The sequence below is a fragment of the Acipenser ruthenus genome, chromosome 26 (assembly GCF_902713425.1).
Source record: "Acipenser ruthenus chromosome 26, fAciRut3.2 maternal haplotype, whole genome shotgun sequence".
Lineage (NCBI taxonomy): Eukaryota > Metazoa > Chordata > Actinopteri > Acipenseriformes > Acipenseridae > Acipenser > Acipenser ruthenus.
Window position 1 is genome coordinate 21,750,311 of NC_081214.1, and position 14,765 is coordinate 21,765,075.

At 35.5% G+C, this 14,765-nt stretch overlaps 1 protein-coding gene across 7 annotated transcripts in view; it reads right to left on the reverse strand.

Annotated features, from left to right (window-relative positions):
* LOC117430578 (protein diaphanous homolog 2) overlaps window positions 1-14,765 on the reverse strand; it is a 408,548-nt gene that overhangs the window by 364,523 nt on the left and 29,260 nt on the right. For 5 of the 7 annotated variants that reach the window (XM_059000922.1, XM_059000924.1, XM_059000923.1 and 2 more), the window contains 2 exons: window positions 11,186-11,290; window positions 6,915-6,935 (listed from right to left, as the gene is read on the reverse strand). In XM_059000922.1, the coding sequence (XP_058856905.1) occupies window positions 6,915-6,935; window positions 11,186-11,290 (126 nt within the window). The remainder of the gene's footprint in view (window positions 1-6,914; window positions 6,936-11,185; window positions 11,291-14,765) is intronic. The other 2 variants (XM_059000925.1, XM_059000921.1) reach the window with 1 other exon arrangement.

Here is a 14,765-nt window from a genome sequence, read left to right on the forward strand (position 1 = left end):
TTACCCTACTATTCAGCAATAAAATCAAATAGTTTGCAAACTGAATATAATTCTTTGTTCAATCATTTGATAGGAATCTTAAGAAACACATCCAAGAAGGAATAGCACTATTTATCCTACCTCAGATTAGACTAGAAATCACCTCACGTGAGCAAGTCACTTAACCTCCTTGTGCTCCGTCTTCCGGGTGAGACGTAATTGTAAGTGACTCTGCAGCTGATGCATAGTTCACACACCCGAGTCCCTGTAAGTCGCCTTGGATAAAGGCATCTGCTAAATAAACAAATAATAATAATAACTATGCCAGGGCTGTTTGAGTATCTGTGTAAGTGCTGTTGAGGTGGAAAAATGATTCCTTGCTCTCATACGTCGAAGTATAAGGAGTTAAAAATCACACGGTCCTGCATGGTGAGTACACTGCCCATTACTGAAGGAAGATTATGTGTAATTAGCAGATGTCTGTTCAAAAGCAATCACATAATCATGTGAAATTACGTAACAAAGGATACATTCATTGATTTGGCTTACAAGCAACTTAAACTTATTCTTTTAGTGAGACTTCTTACTCCCAATATGATGAAAAAGGCCAGGCTTGCAATTCTATTTCAAGGGAAGCAATATCAGAAACAATATCAATCTCCCTCTCCCTCTGCTCTGAAATGCCATGCAAACTCATGTTCTGAGTTATGGACTTTGAGCCACGCAGGTAAAAGTTCAAGCTGTTATTATCAAAAGGGAAAAAAAAAACCTAAGGGCTGATAACTTCATCTGGATTACATACATTATTTGAACCTTTCACCTTTTTAAAAACAACCATAAAACAATAATAGCTATTTTCAGCTGCCAGCAGCAATGAATTGTCAAGAGCAGTTTTTGCAGACAAACTTTCTTAAGCCTCCATCCAGAAAGTCAACTCAAAATTATGGGTTATAGGCTTTCGTGACAGAGTTTAAGGCCTGTACATTATGATATGAACATGCAATCTTTTTAAGACATTCTGGAATCTGCGTGAAGATTTATTTTCACACTCTGTGTGGCCAGGGAATGCTGAGCGGCCGTTCCCCTCAGTTTGGGGTCAAGGGTTAGGAAAGAGTTCCAGAGAATCTAAGAGTTTTAGAACAAAGATGAACTGTCATCTCGCCAGTATGTTCAGGTGTGAAAGGCGCATTTAATAATCCAGCAAATGAATCTACTTTCCATACTCTGACACTGATGGTAAAGCCAGAAATCTATGACAAACTGCACAGAGCAGAAGATACAAGCATAAAACTGTAATCTTGTAAATTAACGTTAATCCATTTTACTAAGGAACAAGGGAGACTGCATTCTTTCTTTAACATTTCCAAACCACAAATATTCTAATAAATGTCAAAGCGTGATTTTAATTTATAAATCAAGATTACTGGCTTCAACATCATCTTGGAAACCACATTTATATGGATTTCAAATCAACAGTACTTAATTAAAAACATACTGTAACCCATATCAGCAAAAAATTGCATCTTTTTTATGTCATTCAGGGTTTTGTTTTTTTATATCAGCTTTTAAAGATGTAGCTTTCATATTTACTTTGAATCAAGGGCGAACGATAATTAAAATAATTAAATTAATACAGTAAATCAATCAATTGATTAATTGGTCAATACATCAATTAATAAATGTATTAAAACAAAGTGTGATGTTAATGTTCATAAAGTGGGGGCCCTGCCAACCCACTTTATAAACAGGGGGGGCCCTGCCAACAAAACAAATATTTAATTTATTTTGAAGTAAATGAAACAATGTTTGTGGGATACCACTCACTACCCGACATTCAGATAACAAGCTCATTATTAGTAGTAGTCGTAGTAGCCTTGGCCCACCCACTTTTAGAAAGTCTCCGGCGCCGCTGGACACACACATATTTTATATATATATATATATATATATTGTGAGCGAGCTTGACTTGCTCACATTCTTTGCCCCTTTAAAAATAGACCCAGCACAGAGAGAAACTGAGTTTTCAAAGTGCTTACGCGCTATTTTTAATAACACAAAATAAATCAAACGAAAATAAAACACCTAGCTCTTTTTGAGCACTAACTAAACAAAAACTGGGACTCTAAACTAATAACAGGACAGCTAGGCTGTTTACCGGCTAAAAACAAAACACACAGTTTTACAAACACGATTCACAAAAACACGATTCACAACAAGGCTTTCACACAATACCTTTCAGGACTACAACACACAGTCGGGCTCTTCACACAGCAGCCCCGAAGAGACTGGCTGCTCTCTTTAAATACCCTGCACCTGGATCTAATTTACAATGACAGCCAGGTGCAGGGGATAATTAATAAAACAATTATAATTAAACAATAAACACACGTTTTTATGCAGGGAGGATTTTAACCCCCTCCCTGCTGTTACATATATACACAAAATGCAAAATGACTATGCTGCATCCTCCAGTCCTATAATCATATTATATATATATATATATATATATATATATATATATATATATATATATAGACACACACACACACAGTGCTCCCTCGGTCTCTGGGGGGGGGACAATATGAGCGTTGTAACTGAAGAGCATTATAAACGGGGAGCGAGGTGGTGGGCACCGCGGTACACAACACACATCTGACAAATACAAAACAAAATAACTACCTCTCTATAATGCACATATAGTGAAGCAAAAATTTAACTTTCCGCCTCCTCTCGCAGCAAAAAAGTAAAAACATTACGTTAAGACAACAAGTGTGAGCCACCCATACTGATAATCACCATCATTATGGGACTGTAAACGTGTTGTATTGCCAGTCAGTGTGAACATTCACTGGCCCACTCCTGAATTAACACAAACTCATTTTCACAAACTCAGAACACTATAAATTCCCTAAGCTATCAAAAGCAATCTTTTAATCTTCTACTGATGGTAGAAAGTGGCACCATTTTGTATAAAAAACATTCAGAGCAGATACTGTAAAGTAGTACTACAGATGGTGGCTCAATGCCACCACTAAAAGCTGCCATCAAAATGCTCCAGATCTTAAGAGGTCAAAGTAAAAAGACTTTTCCCAGACAGTTTCTGCATGGAACAGCTGATAAAAAGAACATAAGCCCCTCTCTCTGCTGTAGTTCACATAAAACAATCCTATTTATGATTCTCTTACTTAAACCTTTCTAGGAATATGTGGCTACAGAACCCAGTGAACGATACACATCTCTGCACTGTACAAAAAACCAAACCCACCCCTTAGCATTTAAAGATTAACATATAAATAATTAATGCAAATACATTTCCACGTGGCCATATGGGAAAGTGTACCCTTCACACAGTCAACACTTTAAACAGACTGCATTAGATACACCTCATTCTTGAAAGGACTAATATTTCAATTAAATATACGTCAATCATTTCAAGTTATTATTTGACTGAAATGCCTGCTGCCTGCATTTCAATAACTACCACTGCTGTATTACAAAAAAAATAAAAAATAAATAATATATATATACACGTAGAAATTAATTAGATTTCATTGTCAGTATCTGTCAAAAGCATATCATTTTTAATGCAACTGATTATGCAACACAAATCGCTGAATATTTTACTTCAGGGTTTGAAATAATATTCTTGACTGTCACAGGCATATTAGGGAATTAGCCCTTTCCAATGCTATATTGCAACCAGAGTACAAACTTAAACGTGAACTGAAGTTGTCAACTGCTGTTGAGGGGCAGACAGAATAAGCAACACACAAGAGGGCTTACTGACCAGAGAATGGGTTATTTCAGTACACACAGTTTATATATTATTGTGTTTTTAACCCTTGAGGTACACAAGGAATTGAGCGGACTTTCAAACGGGCTCTTCTTAAAATACATTTGAGAATGAGAAAACTGACAATTTGGATAACCAGATCCAACCTTTCAATACAATAAGATGAATTAATAAATGCTGCACTGCTAAAACTCATTTCCTATCAACATATTTCTCAGGATGTGGGGTGTTGCATACAAGAACCCTTTTGGCAAGCTGCAATGAAAACAATCTTCTGATCTGCTTGAACATATTGTGGCCTTGATTTAGTTACACATTACTATTCAAAACAGCTGGCATTCGGCACCCTTCCGTGTATTAGGGCAGACTGCAAATAGAATAAAACATGCTTCAAAAGGTTATTCTTTCAGTGCTGTGAAATTAAACTGTGATAACTGGGGACTTCTCAAAACAGTAAATGTAATGAATCCGTGTGTTTTAGTTGATAAGGAGTCTCAAAGGGTTCATCAGATATATATTATATAGTTTTTACAATACGTGTGCCAGTACTGACATTATTTTTTAAATCTCTTTCATAAAAATAGTGCCCAAACATGTCTCAGTGGCCCCTGACCACACTAGTTCTCCTGTGCCTTTTTTTTTAAATGCAGTACCTGGGCCAACTCACAACTACCCCAATAAGTGGAAAATTGAAAAGGTCAAATCTGCCTCCAGGAATCAAAAACAGACTTTATCCATGACCTTCCCAGACAAAAAACCTTTTTCTCAAATCTGACAAACCTCCTGTCTGGTTATTAACAGCAAGGATCCAATCCCCGCAAGTCTGAAGACACACTTGGATGAAATTGTACTTCCAGTAGTCAGGGATTGTGACTGTTTCCATAGCAACGGCCCGTATAAATCGAGGCTGCCAGGGCTTGTCGATCTTTGCATGCAGAGCCCTGGCAGGTTATGTCAAGTTACATTGCGTCTCTTCACGTAATGAACGTATCACCTTTGAGCTGAAATAGACTGGTATCAACATGGCACTAGCATTTAATACAGTGCCTGCCAGCGGTGCAGCTCACATTATAGACTCTGTCAATAATAAAGGAGTTGCACAAAGTGGAGCAAACATTAAATGTCTATATTGTGCTTTACTCGTAAATACTTACTGCTCTGCCTATGGTCACACACACACACACACACACACACACACACACAAAATGGAAGCAGTTTGCCAGGGGTGCTTTCTGAGAACTTACCAAGAGTCACATATGCTGGCTTCACTTATTAACAAGTTACATTTAAAACCTATCACACACCCAGTCATTCAGCGCACAGAAACAGCAGCCAGTACAGTTACAGCAACTTCATACGAGCACGTCCTCGCGACCTGGATAAGATGCCAAACAGATTTCATGCTTGATGAACAGAAGTAAATGCTACAGATGCTGTCTTGAACTGCCAGAAATGCCTTTCCAGCTTTGGAGCAAGTAAATGGGAAAAGACAATTCAAATGGTGCTGATGCTGTGCCCTTACCTTTTAGTTACTGCATGTGTTTTTTTGTTTTTTTTAACAATTTCTCAGCATGTTCATTTACATATTTTTCCTTTTCCTTTTAACGGAGTGTACATTACATTTAGGACAGACTGTTCTCCAGTTCCATTTACAGAAGGTGAAATGAGATTTACAGTATATGCCATCTACCTGTTCAAACAGAACATACTATTTTGCATTATACGATGGTGTTTTTGCTAAAGTAGCATACACCAGGTGCATTATATTCTTAGAATATTGGTAACTATGTTAAATACTGTAGCGCTTAATCCAAATTGTAACATTGCTCTGCCAATCCTGCCATTTTCCATGATAGCCTTCTGATTTCTGGGTTCTGCTCTTATTAGTGAAACCTACTACTTTCAGGGCGTAATATGTCTTTCCATTAAACAATACTAAATCCCATGTGTGTAGCCATTTAGTAAAATGTAACAAACAGCAATAAAAAGGTACATACTGTACTGTAACAATCCTTCTTATTATGTAATTTATTCATCACTACTTCACTTTTTAATGAGGTTAATGTACTTAATTTAACAAACAGCAGCGCAAACTTAATTAACCTGCTGAACGTGGACATGTATCCTTCCAGACCATACAGAAACTCACCCCCTTTGAAATGATTAGTGGATAGTTAATAAATGGTACACCGCTGCTGTTAAATCAAATACACAATATAGAATAGGGACCACAATTACACTGGACAATGGCTTAACTCTGAAAAAAGACTACTTGCCAAAGTGTTTGTCATTTAAGTTTCTGTAGTATTTCTGAACAAAACATGGGTCAGGCCATACCAAAACAAGCAGCAAGTTACCGTTTATGGACCACAATACAAGCGCAAATTGGGCTATTATAAAGACAACAACTTTCCTCTACTAAAGGCTTTTTCAATCTTTGTCCATGCAAAAAAAAAAAAAAAAATCAAGCAATGAAACAGGCATTGAAAAATGAAAATGGCAAAATGGTGTCACCACTGAAACAAAGCTCTTAAGACTCTGAAATACAGGAATAGTATTAATCACAGGCACAAAAAAAACCTCGAAAAGATTAAGCCAGTTTTAAGCCTTATTGAGAAAACAATGAAAGTCTCTCCAAGATAGCATTTTAAATGCTTTCACTGCGGTGGAACAGAGACATAGGTCTTTGTGAAGAGTATTCAGATATGTTACATAAAAGATTAAACTGCAAACTAAATTAAACAAGCCTTATTTCGAGAAAAAACAAATCTATTCAATACAAGTAATTTCTTACAAAATGAGTACAGCGTGTGAAATGTAATTAAGTGATGCATTTTCTTTGTGCCATCGACTGAGGAAAGAATAAACATTTAGACGTAATATCATTATTCATATAAAAACGATTGCTCTCTTTGCACATTTATGATAATTTGATGCTAATATGCATTTTGCAATGTATTAAAAAAAGTTGAATTAACAAAGGTTCCTTGCTCTCATTTTGTAGTAAGATCAATCTTTTGCAAAACGTTTCCAATTTTGTCTGCATAGTCCAGTTAAAGATGTACCATGTAGCATGAAGGAGACTCAGTGAAGCTTAATATTTTAATATAAGCTGGTGAGAGAATTAGAAATCACTACTTACCACAAGTTTGCTTCCCGTTATCTGCATGCAGGGCATCAACGCAGAGGAGTTAAAAGTGCAAAAAAAACAAACACAGCACAATTATTAGTAGGCCCAAGCTTCACACACTTCTAGTATATTAGTACAATTGTTTTGGTTACTCAATATGTCTTCTGGTTTGTAATGTAAATAAAAGTAAAAGCATTCTAATAAGAAAACAAACAATGTCTGCATCGATAGTCTTAGAATCCACTCCTCTATGCTTTAGCTTGGCCAATTATTTTTGAAGGCTGAAGAAATAACTGAATATTAAATTCCTACTAAAGGTGAGAATCCGGGCAGGCATACACAGCTCAGAGGTTCCAGAACAGAACAGATGTTACCTGTGGTATTTATTTATTTATTTTTAGAAAAAAAACCAACAAAATGGGGCTGTGATCAGGTTAGACACTTTTGGGTTAGAGACTAACATATAAACTGGGCAAAGACTATCCATTTTATAGCCTCCTGGGTCACAGGTATGGAGTCTGCCAGTCACTGTATAGGACAGAATAGAGGTTTTGCCAGCTGAAATTTAGTGGATTGCTGCTGGGACCCCATAAGAAACTAGACTAGCATTCTGGCTCACGATTTGGCTGACGTGTGTGTCTGCTTGCCCTAGTTTCTTCTCAGTGTTTGTCCAGAATGTTTTATTGAGAGCTATAGGTTCCGGATGGACCTCAAGAAGGAAACTAGTATATGTCGGGAAGTAACCAACATCTTTCAAGTACAGTTTATATCATGTGTCAGATTAAAAACATACCTCTCGAGTCAATACAATGTGATGCTCTGCCTCTTTGTTCATTGGAAATAACATTGAGTCAGCATAGCTGTCGTCAGTTTTACAGCTGCTGTCAGCAATGTAAAGGGTTTTTAATGGAAAGAACTCTTCTTTAATGATTTATTGCATGTTTGATGTTGAGCAATGTCCAACAGATACAATGTTGTCAATGCTTCCCTAGCATATTGTACCAATGACAGCCACTGTTACAATATATTGACATTGGTTTCACTGGTTAAAAGAGGTCTTGGTACAGAACCGTGGACTTGATGCTTGTATTTTTCTTTAAAAAGATCAGGTTTTGGATTAAAGAGACCCAACATTCCTACCTATTAAAGCAACTAACTGCACGTTGGAATGTTTTATTCCATTCTAGTTTATCCTGCTGGTTGGTGTGGCAGAGTTCTTTGCCACTGCATTGGGTCCATCCAGCACTAACTTCAAGGGAAATTAACATTTTATAATAGAGGATTGATGTTTGGGAGAACAAGGCCATCGTCTGATCATTCGTTCAAGGTCATGCTTTAGTATAGGGTCAAGATTATTCATATGTAATAATTTCAAACAAAACCTATACTGAGCATTCACAGTTCTAGAAGAGGAGATCACCGAAACATAGTTTGCAACACATATAAACAAAGAGCCTAAATTTAGTGTTTGTCATTTCATTTATTTCTTTACAGCTTCTGTTGTCAGAGCCATTCTCACGTTACTTGCTAAGCAGACATTGTATTTTCTTTTTAAACACACTCAAAAAAAAAAAACACATAAGCATTTTAGTTTAAACATTTCTGTGTCATGTATAATGCAAGGTTAATAAGAATATGCTATGAAGGATAAAAAGCAGCAGGCATGCATTTTCAGCTCAAACAAAACATTGAAATTACACATTTATATAAACTGTCAAACATGTAGCCCGAACATAAATTCACTTGATAATTGCAACATATTTCTTCTTTATGAACCACATCACATTCAAAAACCTCCCACAGAGAAATTAGTACAGTAGGTAATAGTCTGAACTTCCTGGGTTTTTTCTAAGATAAACTAAAGTGGTTGCTTTTAATGACATATTCCAAAAGAAAAGCTTTGAAGTATCTTACAATCAGCAATGCCTTATGAACAACATGTTGTTTTGAGTAAACTATAATATATATATATATATATATATATATATATATATATATATATATATATATATATATATATATATATATATATATATATATATATATATATATATATCAAATCTCAAGTCCTCGATATAAATAAAGCTCAGCAGACCGATTAGAACATCATAAGGTCTTAGACTCCCAGAATATCTATCCATACTTACTTATTGTAGCACACAACAGATGTGTCTGCTGCTGCAATATCCTTCAAAATCCCTTGTATCAAATGCTATACATGTTTCTAATTCAAAAGGGAGTTGATGACTGATTAAATTAGCACACTCTTGAAAAAGACCTGTGTGTTGTGTTGTATAAATGTACACATACTGAAACAGCCAGTTGCACATATGCAGGGTTACAAAGCAGATCTGTGCATGTTTCTATTCCATGCAGTATAAAACTTGAACCCAAACTTGGAATACCCAGGACTGAAAGATGAAGACATTCACAGCTTTAGATCTCATCTGAACTTTTCCCTTTTACTGATATCACCAACACAGACACGGCGGCAACTTCCTGATAAATCTGAACTGCCAGCAAAAAAAAAAAAAAAAAAAACAACACTTGTGACATTTCTATAAAGCTGGTAATAAAGACTACTTCTGGCAATTCAGACGTGTAAGGCAGCTTGTAATTCCTAGAGGGGGGGGTCTAGGATGATTATTGTATTAGGATCTAAATACGGCCTGAACTGAAGCAATTTCCTCACTCTTTCAAGCTAGCATCTATAGTCAAAAACACCATGAGCCTCGATCAGTGCGTGGATGGGTGCAATCCAATAAAAAGCATGTGCTTCAGGGTGTCCTAAGGCTAGAGCTCAACCAATGCCCCAGGATACTGATTCAGCATCAACATGGTAACTCAGTCCATACCTTCACCACTCCCTGTGTAAAATAAGTGTCTCCTAGCCTCTATTCTAAGTCAATTTCCAACTGTGTCCTCTCGTCTTGTTTTCTATGCTGTACTTGAAGCATTGTGTCTTTCTGTTTTAATTAACATTCAAATTCCAATATCTGCACTCTTTCGAAGAAGTGCAGGGGTGTTAACTAAACTAAATCCATTGCTGAACTCACTTTATCAAATTCTATAGAAAAACAAATCTGAAACCCTCTTCCCAGTGTAAATGTGATATTTTTAGAAATGAGTTTCTGCATCTCAGTGGATCTATCGAGAATAATATAAAGTATATAGTTTCTACGCTCTGCATGTGAGGCATGCTGAAATTAACTCAATAACCTTCTCTTTTTATCTGTTGGAAAAAAAATGTAGTGTGATGAAAAAAAAAATAATAATAAAATACCAGGAAAGCATGGAATACACCATGGACTTAAGTCACAGGTTTGTGTTCATATGAAAAAACAAGCGAGAAAGACAGAGACAGGCATGTAGTAGCAAGATTACTTTAATCAGGGGATTTTTATGTTTACACACACACACACACAGAGGCCTATATGTTTATTCCAAAGGCACTAGGATAGGAACGTTATGTGATGTGCCAGAGTGAGGTGCGGAGAATATTAATCAAAATTTTGAAGTGAAAGCATGGCCTATGACTGTTCTGCTCGTGGCAAATTTCACTTATCACCTAAAACATGTTTCTGCCCTCAAATACTGAAAACAAATGAAATAGGAAGCAGGCTCCCACACTACTCCTACACTGTTACAATGTGCCAATGGTCAAATTGCTTGACATTCAGCTCTGGCTTGTCTAAACTGCAATTGGACTATGCAGGGTGTTAAATCAACACTGCCATTCATTTCCTTGTTGTTCAATGCACAATGCATCCCATTTAATTCCTTATATCCCCATTTGATTGTGCTAGTTCCTTGTGCGGGAGTGGAGAATGACCAATATCTTGATTGTAAACATGAAAAAAAAAAAAAAACACAACAACATGACTACATGGAAAATACTAAAGAATCAACTAGTGTTTATCTAACTCTTAAGTCTCTATGAACCTATACGATAAACATCACATAAAAAAAACTCAGCTTCAAAATATTTTGGATTACTCCCCGTGTGGTGGATTTAGAGGGCTTATTGGTATATACTAATGAAAGTGTCATGTTTCAGATTACCGAGCAGTTGGGAGAAGTGTACTAAATTCAAATGAACGGTTAGCTCATCCACAGTAAGTGTATTATAACAAAAAGCAGGTTGAAGAGCACAGAGGATGGGTGAAACGAGGCAGCAATGAAAGATGTGGGCTTAGCAGAGGCAGAGAGCAGATCAGGTTAAGCTTATTATTCCGTACTGTCTTGAAAATGTCATATATTTCATTCTTCTCCCCGTTACTTACAGATTTGGCAGTTGCAGAGATGTATTGGACAACCATCTCCCGTTTGATGCTCAAGTCTTTCTCACGTAGTGGAATCTTGCGATCCTCATTGAGATTCATGTCTTCCTGTTGACAGACAGTCATCAGAGGATGAACACACACAGTAGAAAAAGCAACACATGTTGCATTCTTGTATAAAAGCACAGGTTTTTCAAACCTAAAAATCATGCTTTTAAACCTACATACAGATTTGCAAACAAGGTTATATACATCATGTGTGTAGGTGGGTGTTTGCGTTTTATTATCAAGAATATATTGATGTTTAGATTATAACCATTCCTTTCTCCTACCCCTTTACAGTTTACTGCTATATATTTTTTTTCTTATTCTTGTAAATGTCTTTATAACCAGCGTGATATAAAAGACAAGCACTCTTTGGGTTAAAGTCTCATAGTGCAATTTTTCCAAAAGGAGAAATGCATACAATAGTCACTGAACCAGAGAGAAAAAAAACAACTCAGATTTTTTTTAATTATTATTATTGTAGAGTAAGTAAATTTTGTTATATTCATTTGAAATTGTAATGGCGTTTTGTCTTTCTGACAAAAAAAAAATTGCAATGATTTGCAATAAATAGTTTTGAGAATTTAGCCTATTTGTGCGAGTCCTTTTTAAATTTAGAGATCTGGTTCAACTAAGTAAATGGTTTTATTCCAGTCCGTAGTACCAATATAAAATGTATTATGAACACAAATTGCTCGTAGCTGTTCTTTCTTTTGCACTTGGGAAGCATTTGCGGTCTGTCTGTCTCTACAATACACATCCTAACTGACATAGATGAACAGAAGAAGGCATGATGAAATCTATCAGGCATTGTATTGCTCTGCAGGTTTGCAATTTGTTGAATCAGAAAGTAATTATCATCAGCACTCCATCTGCCACACAGTTCTAAAAATGAAATGTGTAGCTGGGTCATAATATGTCTGTGTCTGTAACAAATCTAAAAGCCTATAATTAATCTTTTAAAAGACTTGAGATATTACGATGTGCATTATGCATTATTTTATGCACTTTTATGGAAAGTGTGATGACATTTCACAAGATGATGTATAATTGCAATTTCTTTTTGTCACATTTAAAAATTAAACCCCTTCTTTGGCTCTAAAATAATGACTTTCCGTGAACTTTTTTTGCAAACATTTGCATTCTACAATTAACTGGTTTGTAGACCCATGTCATTTTAATTAATTCCTTGCCTTTATTAATCTGCTTACTTCATTGAATTCAACTGTGGTAAAAAAAAAAAAAACTGGCTCTGGTAATAAGTTAATTCTGCAGCTCTAGGGTGCATGCGTTAAGATCAGTGCTAAGGAAAAAGACGCAAAGAGCAGTTTTTTTTCTGTAGAACGCGATACAACTTACTTTAACAACAGGCTACAAAAACTAAAAAGTGACAGAAGCACACAGAAGCAAAAGCTTTCACGAAATGTACAGAAACAGTTAGAATAAAAGATCAGTCATAGAAAGATATGACATCTACCAATAACAGAAAGAGGATCAGCTATAGAAATATGAAATAAAAGAAAATGGTCTACGCAGCACTACAATGATGTGAGGAAGAAACTGCAGCTCCTCAACACTTGTATGTGAACAGTTCTTCACCTACATTAATAACGAGGGGCCCCTATTGCGTCTTGTTTAAACTTGGTAAACTGTAGGGAAAAATATAAATCTGGCCTGCAGACACATCCAGCCAAATGAAGCATGCACACATAAACCTTAGAAACCCCGGGTGATAAACAAGTTGAGATACAATCGTTTTTGACCCACTATGGTGCCGCACATAATGAATCACATTAAGGTTTATTTGGAATATTTATTTTCAGGCTTTGTGGAGCTGCAGCATGCTGATACCTCTCTGTCGTGGTTTCATTGTTGATGGGCAACTACTGCGAGCTAATGAATGCAATTACAGCGATACAGGTACAGGCAAAATTTAGATTTAGACCCGAATTTCAGTATATACTTTGGTGTGTGTACGTTTTTTTTTTCTTTTTTTTTTCTTTGTAGTTGTTAAGTCTTAACGATGTTAAAACGTTAATTGCTTATTTAGGGTTTATTTGCTTAGAAAATACTAACCAGGGCTGTCAGTATGCATCAGAATGTAATATAAAGAGAGTGTGTGTGTATGTAGACATGGTTTAAACACCCAATACACACACACAATTTGCTTCCTCCAGACTGCTGTGTCAGCTAAAGCTAATTACATTTTTTTTAAGGTTTTACCAATAGGAACCTCAACCCAAATCTTTAGCATCTGTGAAAACGCAGGTTACATCCATTAGTATCCTTGTTTATGACCTCTGAGGCCAATTCTTATTCTTGTCAACTAATTTTTCTCATTGCACTAATAGCTTTATATTGTGTATAAGACCAGGATAGGTATAATTATGTATCCTTCAATACCAATAATAAATAAAGAGCCCTGGCAATCGCTTGGTCTATTCATTCCTCTGTTTTGTTATAACATATTTCAGGACCATGAACATGCCTTACCAGTCATCTAGCACACAACAAATTGAAGCGCAAGTTTAATGTCACGCTGTTTTGAACACAAATATCATAATTGAGCAATGCAGTGAATCACAGAGTCAATGCACCGAGGCAAGGACATATTGTGTGATCCCTGCAATGTTAAACAGACTCCTACCCTTTACATGATCCAACAATAAAGACCATAGCCAAAATACTCGGGGGCATTTAATACCTGCTTCAGAGAGATAAACTGTGAGCTTTTCAGTTTTAAACCATTAATACAAGGGAAGAGCAATATATATATTATATATATATATATATATATATATATATATATATATATATATATATATATATATAGTCCCCTGAAATTCATATTAACGAGAATTGACTGTCCTCCTGTAAGTATCATAACTTGTCAATGCGGCACCATGATCTATTTTGTGTTAACTGTCTAGGTTGCCAAGTTAATGTTAATAATAATAATAATAATAATAATAATAATAATAATAATAATAATAATAATAAATCTGCTAAAATCATTTAGTTTCAATTTAAAATAATCTTTTACTTGCATTACACCAATGTGTGCAATGCAGACAGGCTGAAGTAAATAGAAAGTACGCTAAGTGTTCATTTGATTTTACTACTGTACAGATTTATATATTATTTCATATTGTAATGTGTAGCCTACCCAAAACAGATTACTGTTATTTCAGCGCAATGACTTATACATCTAAAATAAACTGAGCACTATAAATGTATGTGTGTACAATTTTATTGTATTTTTTTAAAAACCTGACACCTCCTTATATCGGATAAACATCCGGTTTAGCAAGGGGCTACTCCTGTATGATTATGAAAAGCTTTTTGATAGAAACAATTTTTTTATTTGGGGGTGAAGGTTTATCTATATATATATATATATATATATATATATATATATATATATATATATATATATATATATATATATATATATAAATAAAACTGTATCAAAATAGATAAAATGAAGACAGAACAGAATGCATTGTACAGATGACGTTTACATTTAACAAAAACAATG